The sequence below is a fragment of the Saccostrea cucullata genome, unplaced genomic scaffold (genome assembly GCF_032062105.1).
Source record: "Saccostrea cucullata isolate Sc308-1 unplaced genomic scaffold, CSIRO_AGI_Scuc_v1 ctg2431, whole genome shotgun sequence".
Classification (NCBI taxonomy): domain Eukaryota; kingdom Metazoa; phylum Mollusca; class Bivalvia; order Ostreida; family Ostreidae; genus Saccostrea; species Saccostrea cuccullata.
The window spans coordinates 57,059-72,145 of record NW_026936634.1 but is presented as its reverse complement, the minus strand read 5'-3'; the positions used below and the strand labels follow the sequence as shown (position 1 = coordinate 72,145).

Genomic DNA, 15,087 nt, shown 5'->3' with positions numbered 1-15,087 from the left:
CCTGTAGTTCCCTCCGGTTTCACCGCTAGGGGACCAATAAGATTATCTTAATCAAATATCATGGGAATGGTTCCCAACTAAAACCTTCCACTTTTAGTAAAATATAAAGAAGATTGAGGAAAGACAAAAAATGGACAATGAACTCATAAACAATAGACACAAGATATCGTATGGAAATGAGAGGACACAAGGTATCTACTTTTTTATCTACACCTTACATAATTCAAATGTTCACCAAGCTTATAATAAAATCTAAACTGAATCAACCTAAAGATGTCATATGGGTAAAAAACAAAATAACACTTTTTACCTCCTCGGGCACAGCTCTGATGTTGGTGAATCCCTTTCTGAACACAACGTAGACTCTCTTGGCCCCACACCTCAGGGCCGAGGTAGCACAGTCAAAGGCTGTGTCTCCCGCCCCCAGCACAATCACCTTCCCTGACAGCTGGGGCAGGGTAGACTTACAGCTGCACATACCTAGACAATTCAATACATAGCTTATTAATGCTTATAATGTGAGTTAAACAACAATACTTTATTGTGGATAACAGACCATCCTTATATAGAATTTTAGATTTCAAGAATTGTTAAGGATACACCAAAGGCATTTTTCAAGATTTTTGTCAATTTTGAGATTTTTGGCTAAGAAAGCAATGCTAATGACTGCTTTATGATGCATGAAAAATTCTTCCTGATTATTAAATGGTTTTCTAATTACCGTAATTTCGGGAATATAGGTCGATGGGGTATATAGGTCGAAAGGCTCATTTTCAGCCTTAAATTTTGAAAAATCCTAAGATAGGTCGAACTTACTATATAGGACAAGGCTTTGTTTCCCGTTTTCTTAAGATTTTAACGCAGATACAACGTATCAGAACAGGTAAACCCCTAAAATTATCGGGGTTATTAAGTGACATGAACGTATCAAGAAAATAAACAGGTATTTTAATGAGTACAGCAATTAAATACTGTTTTGTAAAAAAATGTAGTTAAAACTTCTTTGAATTGTGTAACTACTTATTTTTCTCCAACTTGCCTGTTCAATGCCTCCGTAGTTTCACACTGTTGTTAAATCAGAGGCATAAATAACACGTAAATACGTTATTATTTTACAGCTATAAATCGGGAGATACCCGAGACCAAAGAATAGTAATTCCGATTTCAGAACAACTTGGACACATTCCTAATAAATTTTACTCAAACATTATTTACCGGTGGACGACAATTACTTAGTCTCGTTTTCCCCAGACTCTCGCTCTCGAGACTTTGCCCGAGCGAGAGTCTGGTCTGATTCCTATTTAATTTTTGTAACCAGTAGAGGTCGCTAAACCGGCTAACAAGATGGCGACTCCCATGAAAATACATGTGAGAATTTACTTTTTAAAACAAAAATATGTGCGTTTTTTGTTCCTTGTAAAGCAGACAGAGGTATTTTATTATAAAACCAGATAAAAGTAAAGGCGCTGCCTCTGACTTTTTAAAGAATACAGATCTTAGCATCGAAGAGAATGTATCAGCCAATGAAAATCCATACCGATTTCTCGGTAAGCCTCGATTTGAAATTACAAAAATTAAATAGGAATCTGACCAGACTCTCGCTCGGGCAAAGTCTCGAGAGTACGGAAGCGTATTAGGGCCGCAGCAGTATTTTTTTTTAATTTGTTATAACAAATTATCAATTTGTTATAACAAATTACTAATTTGTTATAACAAATTACTAATTTGTTATAACAAATTATTAATTTGTTATAACAAATTACTAATTTGTTATAACAAATTACTAATTTGTTATAACAATTTGATAATTTGTTATAACAAATTGATAATTTGTTTAAACAAATTGATAACTTGTTATAACAAATTGATAATTTGTTTAAACAAATTGATAACTTGTTATAACAAATTGATAATTTGTTTAAACAAATTGATAACTTGTTATAACAAATTGATAATTTGTTTAAAATTGATAATTTGTTATAACAAACTACTAATTTGTTATAACAAATTGATAATTTGTTATAACAAATTGATAATTTGTTATAACAAATTAATTAGTAGTTTGTTATAACAAATTATCAATTTGTTTAAACAAATTATCAATTTGTTATAACAAATTATCAATTTGTTTAAACAAATTATCAATTTGTTTAAACAAATTAGTAATTTAAATTATCAATTTGTTATAACAAAATACTAATTTGTTATAACAAATTAATAATTTGTTATAACAAATTAATAATTTGTTTAAACAAATTAGTAATTTGTTATAACAAATTATTAATTTGTTATAACAAATTAAAAAAAAATACTGCTGCGGCCTTAATACGCTTCCGTACGAGAGCGAGAGTCTGGGGAAAACGAGACTAACAATTACTTCGATGTCCGCCATTTTTATTTTTCTTCTCCAGGGATTTGCTAAAACACGCAAATGACCATTGAATGTATATATCAAGCAACAGTAAAGAATTGAAATCATATTAACACTCTATAAGTTTAATTTATAAATTTTAATTGAGAGTACATTCACAATTTGACTTTCAACATGAATTTCACGACATTGTTTGTTCAATGATGTGTAACACTAATACCCTATAATGGCACGTGGGTTTCTTAATCATGCCCCGCAGGCATTTAAACCAACAGTGAACACAGGTGTTAAACACCTTTGCGTACACAGTGTACGGTAAATCCCTTTATCTGTCAGACAATTAAAATTCTGTTAGAAGCCAATCTGTGTATACCGGTAAATAATTAATTAATATTTAAAAAAAAAAAAAAAAACAGTAATGACTTCTTTTTTTTAATTAAATTTAGGAATTGAATTGATTATTTCACTCGTGTTACATTTAAATAAACATAAGACAATAAAAAATATTTGATATACTATTTCAATTTATCGCTACTAATAAATGGTAAGAACACAACAGTTGTGATCGTGAAAATTTTCCGTATTTTAAATTTGGATACGGTTGCGGTTTTAGTTTTAGTACACGATCGCGACTTCCTAACTTCACAAGATGGATACCGCATGATGTTAATGGATAATACGTTGAGGAATTATTTAATAGATATAGCAACGTTGTTTTCCTTTGTCATCAACAGATAATTAATGGAACTTATTTTGTAAGAAAGCTATAGAATAAATATTTTATTGTTTACTGGAGCATTAATTTTTTTGCAAAAATAATCAAAAAAGTTACGAAAGTGGCACAGATTTGCTTTGAAATTGGCGTAAATTTTACTGATTTGGGGGCATTTTTCGTAAACTTGAGCCTTAAATAGGTCGAATTCTGAATATTGGTCGACCCCAGCGGTTCTGAGAAAAAAAGTATCGACCTATATTCCCGAAATTACGGTATTTAACAATAATCAAACATAAACACTAACACATGTGAATGTGCCGTTATTGAAGCTTCTGAGTTGGTCTGTAACTGCCTGCTTCTGAAAGGAGCAATAAATCACTGTGACCACTTGGGGAATTCTTCACTAGCCACACAAAGGTTATCAGTAATTAAACTACAGGGACTCTAGATTTAGGGAAGGATATCTAACAGGTCACTAATGACCGTGAAATAGGAGGTGGGGCTTAGCTTTTGCCATTTTGCCGGGAAATCTTTCTGATTCAGAATTGAACCTATTTTACTTCATTAAAAGCACCTTAATAAAGAATAGAACCTCCCATTCTTGTGAATATGCATAGGAAACATGGATAAGTGACAGGTATCCAAGGCTGAATCTCCAAGGTGTCATATATTTCTAGTTTTGGCAGACTTTGTTGTGTAATGGGTTTTTGCCCTCTACTGTAAAGTAAGATCAGACAGTTGGTGGTATTATTTCAAAGGATTCAGCTCCCTCATTTATTGACCAATTTCTCTGAAAACTGGCCAGAATGCGTCTCAAATGTGTGTTCACAAAACCTTATCTCAGATTTTTGATATCTTGCTTAGTTCTTGATTTATTGGGGGAAATGTAGAATTTGGCTAATAAATCAGTAACATTGAAAGACAAATGAATGTAACTTTTGAATAAGAAGATTTATCAAAAATCTGAGATACAGTTTTAAAGTTCAATGTTTAATCTACATTGAGGCAAAATTTTGACTTTGAAAGGTGGAATACAAAAAAGTTGATTTATAAAATATAAATGCACTAATATTTACATTAAAATATTAATAATTTGTTAATAAGATAAAAATGAAAGTTTATATTAGAATCATTAAATAGTACATTTAACAAGCTTTCAAATGATATATACTTTTAATATGTTATCTTTGATAATGAAAGAATTACAAGCAAATTAAGTTTTGCCCTTTGGAAACCTTTGGTGTATCCTTAAGATTTCTGGGTACATTACAATGACAGCCTGATTAACTACCTGCTTTGCTAGCAGCCGAAACTTTTGGTAGGAAATCTTTGGATGTAAAGAATCCCATTGATTCTTTCAAATCAGCAAAGATTGGAATCTTCTTGGGGTCAGGCATACCTGTAAATAAAATATTTAGAAATATGACATAACAAGAAAACCATGAAAATTTTAAAGATGATTAAAAAACTTGGAGGTTAAACTGAGGACATAAACCTAACACTGTTACATCCACAGAGAAAGATATTTATTTTTATCAAATTAATGGCATAAAGGTATAATAACTATCAAACAGAAGAATGATTAATATACATGAATTGGATTAAAAAAAAACATTTGTAGAATACATCAGTTGATACCTATCCCTAAGAACACAGCCTCAAACCCCTCACTCTTCAGTTTCTGGACGGTTATATCTGACGTACTGAGTGATCTCCCTTTCTCAATCTGTTTACAATCCAAGTTTTAGAGTGAAAGCATTAAATTGTCTTGTATTACATTCATGTAGTTGACCTGTACCTCGTTATTGATTTCTCTTTCAATCTAATTAAAATCAGATCCTTTGATCCCCTCACATAGATCGCTACACAAGGATTTGAAGAAACCCCATTCAGGGTCATCTCCTGTTGACCTTTCTAACAAAAATATTCATTAAAATTTTGACCAATCAGAGAGATTGTATTTAAATGATATTCAGGAAAATGAATGTAGAAGTGAAAGTTGCTGTGGAGAAGATATTATTGTTTCATACCAAACAAAGAGCTAAAAACCAAGACAAAAGCAAGTACAAAATACATATGTAGACTGTAGTCGTTCTATTGGCAGGCTACAGAAACTAGGTCACGATTTTCCGTTTGTGTGTCATCGGGGCTTTTACTTCTGTAACTAAATTCCAAGATATTTCTTAATTCTTGGAAGTGAACGTTTGATTGGATAATTGAGAGGTCACCAGGAGATGACCCTGAATTGGGTTTCTTCAGATCCTTGTGACGCGATTAATGTGAGCGGATCAAAGGATCTGGTTTTAATCAGATTGTATCTCCTTCTGCATGGTCACAATAATTCATTTCAAGAATATTTCTGTCTTCTTCTATTTTAGAAATTTTAAATTATACGAATATGAATTGTAATGCTTTTAAAAATCATCATTGTGCATAAAGTAATACAATTATAATGTAACACATTTTCAGTTTTATCTTATAAATTGATAAACAGAGAGTTCTTACTTTGACACCAAGATCTTTAGCAAGTTGAACCTCAAAGTCAACAACACTGTAAGGTAAGCGATACTGGGGGATCTCAGATGAGCTGTAAAAGATTACAGGCTTACAGTATATTACAGGTATTACAGGAAGATTTAAAGAAGAAGTGTACAAAGGATACTAAGTTTGTAGAACATATTAATGTGAATATTGCAATAAATAATTCACAAATGTTCCTGTTTTTAATAAACTTTTTTGGGTTTCATTTGTGGGTTTTTTGGGGCAAAGACTGCTACTAAGTGTGCAGGGTAGCTTTTCTGGGTTTTGTTTCAGGACTGGATCAAGAAGAAATGGATGTACCTCAGTCCCCCAATGTAGTCATATTTCTCATATATAGTAAGATCCGTGTAACCAAGCCTGGCCAGGAAGGTGGCACAGCTAATACTGGCTGGTCCACAGCCCAGCAGGGCCACCTTAGCCCTGTAACTATCAGGGAGATCCTCCATAGGGGGCAAAGACGGGTCCCTTATCTGAGGAATCTTCATGGCCTTAAAAATCTATATAATGAAAGAGTTAACAATGACATTAACATGTCTTGCTTGATTATTTCATTTTATTGTATTTTTGATTCCCTCCCAGTCATGGATATGGTGCAGTAAATACTGGAAGAAAAAGTCATAAATAGATTTTACTTGATTATTTCCTTTTACTGCATTTCTGCTCTACTCCTCGAAAATCATGAGTAGTTAGAATATTCAGTACAAATGTACCTAATATTTCACCATTAGACTTTTACATTCAGTCTGCAGGTGAGTTTTTTGTCCATGTTCTTTCACTTTTTACTTATTTCTGTTTAGATTTTGATTACATTCAGTGCTGAATTCAAATGACTTTATTTATACACAAACCAACACTGAAACCAATCAATTGTTCACATATTGAAGTAGGTCAATATTCAAGATAAAGACACCTTTCCAGCCAAAGAAAATACCTATAGTATCAAGGTACCTAAATGAGTGGCACAACAGAACCTGTGAAGGCTGTGATATCAGGTTAATTTTGTAAGGACTTTAAATTTTAAACACTTTGTGAAATAAAACCTATCAGTATGTCATTTATGCATGTTAGATTTCTCTATTACATCTAGTTGCATAAAAATTCAACACTGCACAACTTAACACTTTGACTATGCACAAAATCTTTAAAATGAAAAGCATTCTTTTGTTTCAATTTTAAGAGAATTTAAAACTTAAATGTGAGTCTTTTGAAATTTGTATTAAAATCCACATATAATGCATCTATCCATATTAGTACTTTTTTTTTTTAAATCCATGTGTAGCTAAGTTCTTTAGTATATTGTTACCTCAGTAGCAAATTGCTGTAGCCCCCCGATGTTAATGGGACCTTCCTCTGCAGCATACAGATTGCATCCTCCAACACAAAGGTCAGAGGTCGGGCAGACCATTCCACATGTAAGGCCAAGGGGGTTGTCTGAAAAGATTGCCTTGGCTGCCCCATAGTAATTCTGTAAAAAAAAAAACATGGAATAAAAAATATCCATGTTTATAAATCAATTGATTTGACCAAGATTTTATTTTTCAATTATGAAATAAAGATAAATACCTTATTTGCAATACTGGTAATAAAAGATTTGATGTCTAGCTGAGTTGGGCAGCTTTTCTGACATGGTGCATCGGCACATTTCAAACACCTATAAATTTTAAAATAGTTTATTAGAAATTGACTCTGTATACATACACGATGAAAAGAAGAATTTGACAGTTATTAAAAGAAAATGATCAATGTACTATTCTACAGAAAAATATCAATATAAAGTACAATCATGTAGATACTAGTATGTATGAAGAGTAAGATCAAATATGCCCTACCTGGCTGCCTCCCTAAGAGCCCCTCGCTCACTCAGTGTTGTGTGCTTAATGTCATCAAAGTTTTTAGTTCTAGGGGGACAGTCCTGGAAATTAATACATTGCTCTTATATTCAATACACTTGTCTACATTATGCAGTGTAGATTTTACTCATTCTTTAGTATGTAAGTAAATAATTGTTATGCAGAATCTGCATTTATTCTTATTTATATTAATTCATCTACCCCCAGTACTTAAGTAATTCTCAGTTATTTCTAGGGCTGGATCAATATATCGGTAATCGGTATATATCGATATTTTTTAGTTATTTCTTTTCTTATTTCAACGTTTAAATAAGAGTAAAGTGACTAATATTACGAACAGCTTATCTAAAATCGCATACATGTAAACATGTCAAAAGTGTAGGGTCGCTAGGTAAAACTTAAAGTTAGCAGCAAAAAGGCAAAATGTAATTATATTTGACACAACGAGGTTATATATTATTAATATAACATTGATGTTTGCTACTGAAATTCAATTCCGGTAGGTAAAATGGCGCGGCAAAAAAAGTCATAGAATGTAAACCGATAATAAGATATCAATCAGAATTTTTAAGTCATAATTTACTTTAACTCAAAGCAGTTTGGTAAAATATTTTATCTGCCATTACTTCCACGAATACGACATCAAGTGAAGTATCAACAGAGTCAAACAGGTCAATGTTGTGATGTCACCAGTGGCAACATATTTACATGCAAAAGGACTCCTTTATGGGCAGATTGAATCTGTCATACACTTGCCTTTTTTAAAATGTTTTATTATTGTAAATTTTTGCTTTAATCAAAAAATACTATCACCTCTTTAAAACAACATGCAAAAATAGTGTATTCTCTGTTGTATCAGCAAAATGTTAACCCTCTGTATTGCAATATGTATCGTATCGAAAAATTTCTTTCAATACCCAGCCCTACAAATAACTTTTCTCCTGTAACTGGAACAGATTTTAAATTGACACAAATAGGTTTAAAAAATATACATGATGATTGAAATTCAGGGCAGTTCCTTGAATAATTTGCAATTACACTCTGAACAGATGGCAAACCATTACTATGGTTGACATCATCAGTGTCCTGTCCTTTATTACCAGCCTTTTATTATACCCCCCGCTTGAAAAGTGGGAGGGTATATAGTAATCGGGATTTCCGTCCGTCTGTCCGTCCATCCGTCGAGCTGTACGTCCGTCCGTCTGTTACGCTTTAGTGCTTTTTGTGAAATTTAATGAAACTTTCACAGAATCTTTATTATATATTGCCATTGTGCACCTCCTACTTTACTCTTTGATCCGACACACATTTTGGGTTTCCCGGCCACAGCAAAACATGGACTTTGTCATCAGTTATAATCATATGGGAGGCGGGGGGTATCATTTAGTGAGCTCATTGCTCACAGTACCTCTAGTTTTGTTACATTTCCAGTGTACCTGTTAACCTCTATTAACATACATACCGAGCAGCCTTTTGTACTGTTACGTTTCCAGTGCTTTTTGTTGTTTTTGGTCTCAGTGCTTGACACCAGATTGGCATACTTGGTCACTTTTGGATTCAGTGCAAGTAAATTCTGAAACATAAATATTCACACATTAGTTTTAATAAATGGCATGCAGGAAAGAATTTCAATTTCTCCATGACTTGTTTTTTTGATTCATCATTCCGAATTTTCATTGCAAAAAATAACAAATTTGTTTAAGTTTTCCAGTGTAACTCACAGTGTATTAAATGAATGATGTACTTTCTTATTTTTAGCATAAATTAATGTAAAAATTACTGCTTGAATTAAGTAAAAAATAAAAAGATTAAATATCTCTCTATTACACATTAAATACAACAAATAATTTTTTTGTAAAGATTTCTATAATTGGTTTGTCATTACTAGTATATCGATCATTATTTTTTCCCACCATCTTAACGATCAAACAATATATAATATTGTTTCTACTAAGATTGCGACAGATTCTCTTACATTTTGTTTCAAAATAAACTGATGGCATGCATGACTTTGCAGCATAAAAATTGCACTTTATTACTTGCACCAAAAAGCACATGCTATACCCATTGTGTACACGTTTGATTATGTAATTTATTTATCTGAATTACTGTATTTGATTCAACTCATCTTGAGCAATTTTTTTTATTTGAGCTCCATGACATGTAACGTTAGACTAATACTGTAATGTTCGATGATAACTGACAACCATCATGGAGTCGGTACTAACTCACTTTTTGTAAATCTCAGCCTCCACCATAATTGTACTGGGTCAGCGAAATGACCTAATTTTCTTCATAAATGCGCAGCCAGTATCATAGCGCAAGAATACGGAATATAGCAACTTTATTTAATGCATCAATATAAGATGGTAAACAATTAGTCAAATACATTTGCAAGATATAAAGGTTACCTCAATATCTGGTATATCTTTGCTGACCATAGAGGACTCCATCCTTCCCGTCTGCACGTTTGCAATGTTTTTTTAGTGGGTCATCAGCAGCCAGCGTTTTCATTGGTCTATTTTGTAGGTGCAACCATAAATGGAATCGTCCATATCAACAATGTAGTTTAGCAATTTCATAAAAATAAATTGTATATTTTTTCAAATAACAAATATTCAAAAAATGAAGATAATAAATCAATAAATTTCTTAAAAAGCCATGAGTCCTTATTTAAGCAATTCAGGTCATGTGCCGGAAAGAATTCCTCAAACAGTTTCGTTTTTATTTTATAGTTGCCTTAATCTCGTTCAAACAAGCGTTTGAAAGAATGAGTTGGAATAGGTGTTATTATAAAGTTGTTATCAACATTGAATATAAACTATTTCACTAGGAAAGTATGTGATCGATACGGATACATATTCTCTACTGCATTAGTGCTTCTTATCGATTATTTAAAATTATTCCTGTTGAAAGAAGTCAGAGTATGTGATCGATCGCTGTTGATCTACTGGTGCCATTGGCGGATGAAACAGTGAAACAGTCTAAAGAACAAGGTGTGTAACTTAATCTGAACCATTTTATTTTCTTAGCTGTTCTAGATGATGCTAATAAAAACAGTTATTGCTTTAAACTTTATGATATGCATCTTGTTTTATTTAACAGAATATTGTACATGTAGGGTAATGACTGATATACATGTATGTTTAGAGAACGACAACAGACTACTAACCAGCTAACGTTTACAAAACTGAATACATGGATAATATTGAAATTAACAAAGTATTCTTATGATTTATGTTTCAGAAATTTCCAGGAAAAAAATGACAAAGGATGGAAAATGTGCTGCTACTATTCGTAGGCGTAAAATGAAACATGGACCAGATGAGCTTGACCAGGCTAGAAACACAAATAAACTCAACACCTCTAACCTCCCTGAGGATGAACAAATATACAATAAGGAAGAAGAGGAGGGATATTTATTTGATGATGAAATACTTGGACCATCTATCATTAAAACAATCATGTCATCTGAAAGAAAACTTTTTAGTGGCTTGATAGCCCTGCGAATTGTAAATGCACTTTTTATCCAGACATCATATGTACCAGATGAATACTGGCAGTCTTTAGAAGTATCACACAACATTGTTTTTGGGTACAATTAGCTTTTAATCCAAATGTTTAAAAATTACAGATATAATATGAAATGTAGTTTTGCAAGTTAGAAGGGGTCTTTTTACTTTACCAAAAAAACTACAAAATTTACTGGATTAGTCTAATAACTGTTTTTTCAAGAGTTTTGCATTCTTTCTTGTAGTTATGGATACTTAACATGGGAATGGGTGCACGGTTTACGTGCTTATTTATATCCATCAATGTTTGCCATTTTATACAAATTTCTAGCCATATTTGGTCTGGATCACAGACTGCTATTGGTAAGAATTTTTTCTTATTTGACAAAGTCTTACAAAACCACATCATTAAAGCAAATAACTTTATTAATTAAGCTTTTTTTCCATTGACAAAAGAATTTTGAAATATTATTTTCTTTTTTAGATAAAGTTACCAAGAGTCCTACAGGGTATTTTTGCAGCATGGGGTGATTTGTACTTGTATAAACTGAGCTGGAAGCTGGCAGACCGAGCGACCGCTCAGTGGACGTTATTCTGTCAGATTACCTCCTGGTTTACTCTTTACTGCTGCACCAGGACGCTCACAAATTCTATGGAATCTGTTTTAGTGACAGTTGCTCTATACTACTTTCCATGGCCTAATATAAGAAGGTATACAAACCATTAATACATGTACTTATAATACCGGTAATCTGCACTTTGTATACTTTTAATAATGAAATTTTGTTAAGTTTTTAAACCTAATGTAATTAATTACTATAGTATTTATTTGCATATCTTTCTTTAAAACATAAATATTGGATGATAATTTACTTGAATTTCTAAACCTCTTAATTTATTACTCAGATACCTGGTAAGTGTAAAAGGTTGAAAATGATTTTTTTATTCTATAATGCTTTTTATGTCCTGAATACTATTCTTGTTAACATATTAGTGGTACCCATGGGAAGAAGTCCAGCACCTGGAAGTTTGTGAGTCTGGCTGTCTTGTCTGTGTTGATCAGACCCACTGCTGCTATAACCTGGGTCCTAATGTGCTCCTGGCACGTACAGCTGAATGCAGCGAAACTGTGGAAGACAATCAGGGTTTATCTCCAGTATGGGTAAGTACCCAGGATACTGTAGATCACCAAATTTTTATGTTGCTTTTTAGGGATGTGTGATTTTATCGGTATACCGGTAAATCGTGATACGGAGACTTAAATACCAGTCTTTAGGTACATATTATAAAGTCCAGAAATTATTCATTTATTTGTTCAATCTTTCAAATTACAATTATAGAAAGTCTAAAAAATGTTGTAAAAGGTGAAAAGAACAGTATTTTACCATCCAAACATGATTAATTTTATGTACAAAAAAATTTCAAAATAGTGAAATTTTGTTTTTCTAGCATATTTTAAAGAAAAATTATGACTATTCATTTAGAATCATTGTAAAAATTGCTCGTAAAAATATTGTGATATTATTGTGATATTTTGGTTAAAAAATCGTGATACATGTATATCGCAATACGAAATTTTTAGCTATACCCATCCCTATTGCTTTTATTTCGTGAGATGGCCTTTTGATGTTGATAAGTGAGGCACAATTTTCACAAAATTAATTCTGATAATCTTTTGCACTACAAACATACATGAACTTTAAATCTTTTGTAAGAACACTCGCATAATTACACGAAAATTGTTCATATTTATAAAAAGTGGACAACACTATGTACTTAAATCATATTGTACACAACGTGACAAAGAAATAAAGCTACAATAATGTAACCCTAAACTCTCCCTAAAACATCAGATAAACAATCAGAGAGGGCTTTATTATTGCAGCTGAAAGAAAGGGTAATCTGACCTGGATGTACAGTGTCCCAGCATTAAAAAGTGTTTTTATTTATTGAAGATTTGCTTGTTAATTTATGTTGTACATTTTGAAATAGCAAGAGAAAAGTTGACTAAATTAACATTGATAGCTGAAAATTTTATTTTCAGTTGAATAAGGGATATCATATTATCTGACTTTAAATTTATCCTATCACAAATGTCCTCTCTGCTAAAAGTTAATTGATAGTTTTGAACAGAATTTATAAACTGATTTTTATATCCCACAGATCAGTTCTCCTATTAATTAGTGTACTGGTGGACAGGATTTTCTATGGGGAGTGGATCTTAGTTCAGTACAATTTTCTGGAATTTAATGTACTCCACGGTGGATCGGCCTTCTATGGCAGCCATCCCTGGCACTGGTACATCACACAGGGCTATCCTGTTGTCATGGCAACACATCTTATACCATTTTTGATTGGTGGATGGTACTCCAAACACAAAGTACTGCTGATGTTGATCATATGGAATATATTTATTTACAGGTAATAATTAGGAGACTGTTAGAATTTAAGCATAAAATTGAAAATCAAGCATCATTTGGTGTGACCTACCTTTATGCTTATATAAATTTACATGTATATCAGATATATGAGTGTAAAGTTTCTTTTACTATGGCACTGCATACTTATCAATAATCATTATTTAAAATCTAATTTTCTTTTTTTTTTTTGTATCAGTTATGATTAACTTTTATTTCAGTTTCCTTGCTCACAAGGAATTCAGATTTTTGCTTCAAATTCTACCTGTATCTATGCACTACTGCGGTGTCTTTTTCCAAACCTTGTGCAAGAAACCAAGTCTAAAGAAAAAGAAGCACAAATCTGCAAAGACGTCTGAGAGCAATCAAAAAGCAGGCAGCAAAGGAAGCACAGAAAATGACCAAAATCAGACTTCAGCAGATTCTGAGGAATCTAGAACAGAAAATACAACAGAAAATATCGAGACTCGAGACATTCTAGGGAATGTAGAAAGTTCATCAAAAGTTCCAGTCAGTGCAGAAGATGCACAGGTTGCACAGGAAATGACACACAAAAGCAACCTGCTGAAAGCCTGGATCCTTGTGATGGTTTTTCTACTCATTAATATTCCAGCAACCGTTTACTTTGGTCTCATTCACCAGAGAGGGACAGTGGTTGTCATGAAATTTCTGTATGACGAGAGCTTTGAAAAAAATATGGATGTTTTGTTTCTCATGCCATGTCACTCTACGCCTTATTACAGGTAAAGATACAGAAACAATGTTATAAAGTCTTAGATTATAAGTACATGTAAGCACAAGAGGATTTATAAATAATAAGAAGAGCTATAAATTTTTTGCTATATTTATTTGTATTTACACATGTTCATGAATTTTGAAACCATTCCTTTTTTTGGAGAATGTTATGGCAGAAATATTTTTCTGTTAACCACTGTTCAAGTTGATAAAAAGTCCTATAAAATTACTAAATTTACTTCTTCAGTAGCTTTAAGTATGAATACTTTTGCATATTATTGGATTATCTTCATGTATATTTTTTTTATAATATTTTTACAGTTACCTACACAGAAACATCTCTATGAGGTTCCTGACCTGCGAACCTAACCTCTCTAAGAAGGAACACTATATAGACGAGGCAGATGATTTCTACAATGATCCTCTGTACTGGCTAAAGAAACAGTACCACTTCCAGAGGAAACCCCCACCTAGTCATATTGTATACTTTGATAGACTGAAGCCGGAGATTTCGGAGTTTCTGACTCAGACAGGGTACAATCATTGCGGAACTTTTTTTCACACTCATCTCCCCGAGGGGAGAGTAGGACACAATGTGCTTGTTAGCTGTAGGTGATATACAGTGTTATATTAAAAATTATTTTGTGATATTTTTTATAGAAAGGCTTTTTTCCTTATTTTTATTTTTAATTTCTTATCAATATTAGATGAAAAGAATTTTAGTAGCACATAAAAAATCCTGTTATTTTTTCTTTAACGTTGAACAAATATCTCGTATTTAAATATTTTTTGCATTTTTTTTTATTGGATTGCAATCATTGTGTTAAACACATGTTAATTATCTTATATAACTGTGAATCATATTTCTAATTTCTTTGTTCTGTCATTGAGCAAAATAAAACTGCCGAGTTGAAGTACATACACACATACTCAACAGATGAAATTT

At 32.3% G+C, this 15,087-nt stretch overlaps 2 protein-coding genes across 3 annotated transcripts; one reads left to right on the top strand and one right to left on the bottom strand.

The window, feature by feature from the left end:
• Positions 1-262: 262 nt before the first annotated feature.
• On the bottom strand, positions 263-10,022 carry LOC134245968 (dihydropyrimidine dehydrogenase [NADP(+)]-like). The gene is made up of 10 exons (XM_062728197.1): positions 9,889-10,022; positions 8,940-9,050; positions 7,457-7,539; positions 7,191-7,278; positions 6,931-7,092; positions 5,928-6,124; positions 5,592-5,673; positions 4,725-4,812; positions 4,378-4,485; positions 263-480 (listed from the first exon to the last, which is right to left on the bottom strand). Exons 1-10 carry the CDS (start codon positions 9,928-9,930, stop codon positions 263-265), a joined length of 1,179 nt encoding a protein of 392 aa, XP_062584181.1. The 5' UTR covers positions 9,931-10,022.
• Positions 10,023-10,200: 178 nt separating this feature from the next.
• Positions 10,201-14,875, top strand: LOC134245973 (GPI mannosyltransferase 3-like). Of its 2 annotated transcripts, none has more exons than XM_062728205.1 (8): positions 10,201-10,473; positions 10,734-11,072; positions 11,235-11,352; positions 11,474-11,700; positions 11,984-12,151; positions 13,153-13,410; positions 13,628-14,149; positions 14,463-14,875. In XM_062728205.1, the coding sequence occupies exons 2-8, from the start codon at positions 10,741-10,743 to the stop codon at positions 14,755-14,757; spliced, it is 1,920 nt and encodes a 639-aa protein (XP_062584189.1). In that variant the 5' UTR covers positions 10,201-10,473; positions 10,734-10,740; the 3' UTR covers positions 14,758-14,875. The 2 variants fall into 2 exon arrangements, with proteins under 2 accessions (XP_062584189.1, XP_062584188.1); XM_062728204.1 differs by having other exon boundaries at positions 10,202-10,475; positions 10,724-11,072.
• The last annotated feature ends 212 nt before the right edge of the window (positions 14,876-15,087 follow it).

Bases quoted from the DNA above. Each gene is read 5' to 3' on its own strand.
- LOC134245968 (XM_062728197.1), bottom strand. From the start codon at position 9,930: ATGGAGTCCTCTATGGTCAGCAAAGATATACCAGATATTGAG. The intron at 9,051-9,888 runs GTAACCTTTATA...TTTATGTTTCAG, and splicing joins AAGATATACCAGATATTGAG to AATTTACTTGCACTGAATCC. The intron at 7,540-8,939 runs GTATGTATGTTA...ATTAATTTCCAG, and splicing joins ACAGTACAAAAGGCTGCTCG to GACTGTCCCCCTAGAACTAA.
- LOC134245973 (XM_062728205.1), top strand. From the start codon at position 10,741: ATGACAAAGGATGGAAAATGTGCTGCTACTATTCGTAGGCGTAAAATG. The intron at 11,701-11,983 runs GTATACAAACCA...TTAACATATTAG, and splicing joins CCATGGCCTAATATAAGAAG to TGGTACCCATGGGAAGAAGT. The intron at 14,150-14,462 runs GTAAAGATACAG...ATATTTTTACAG, and splicing joins CACTCTACGCCTTATTACAG to TTACCTACACAGAAACATCT.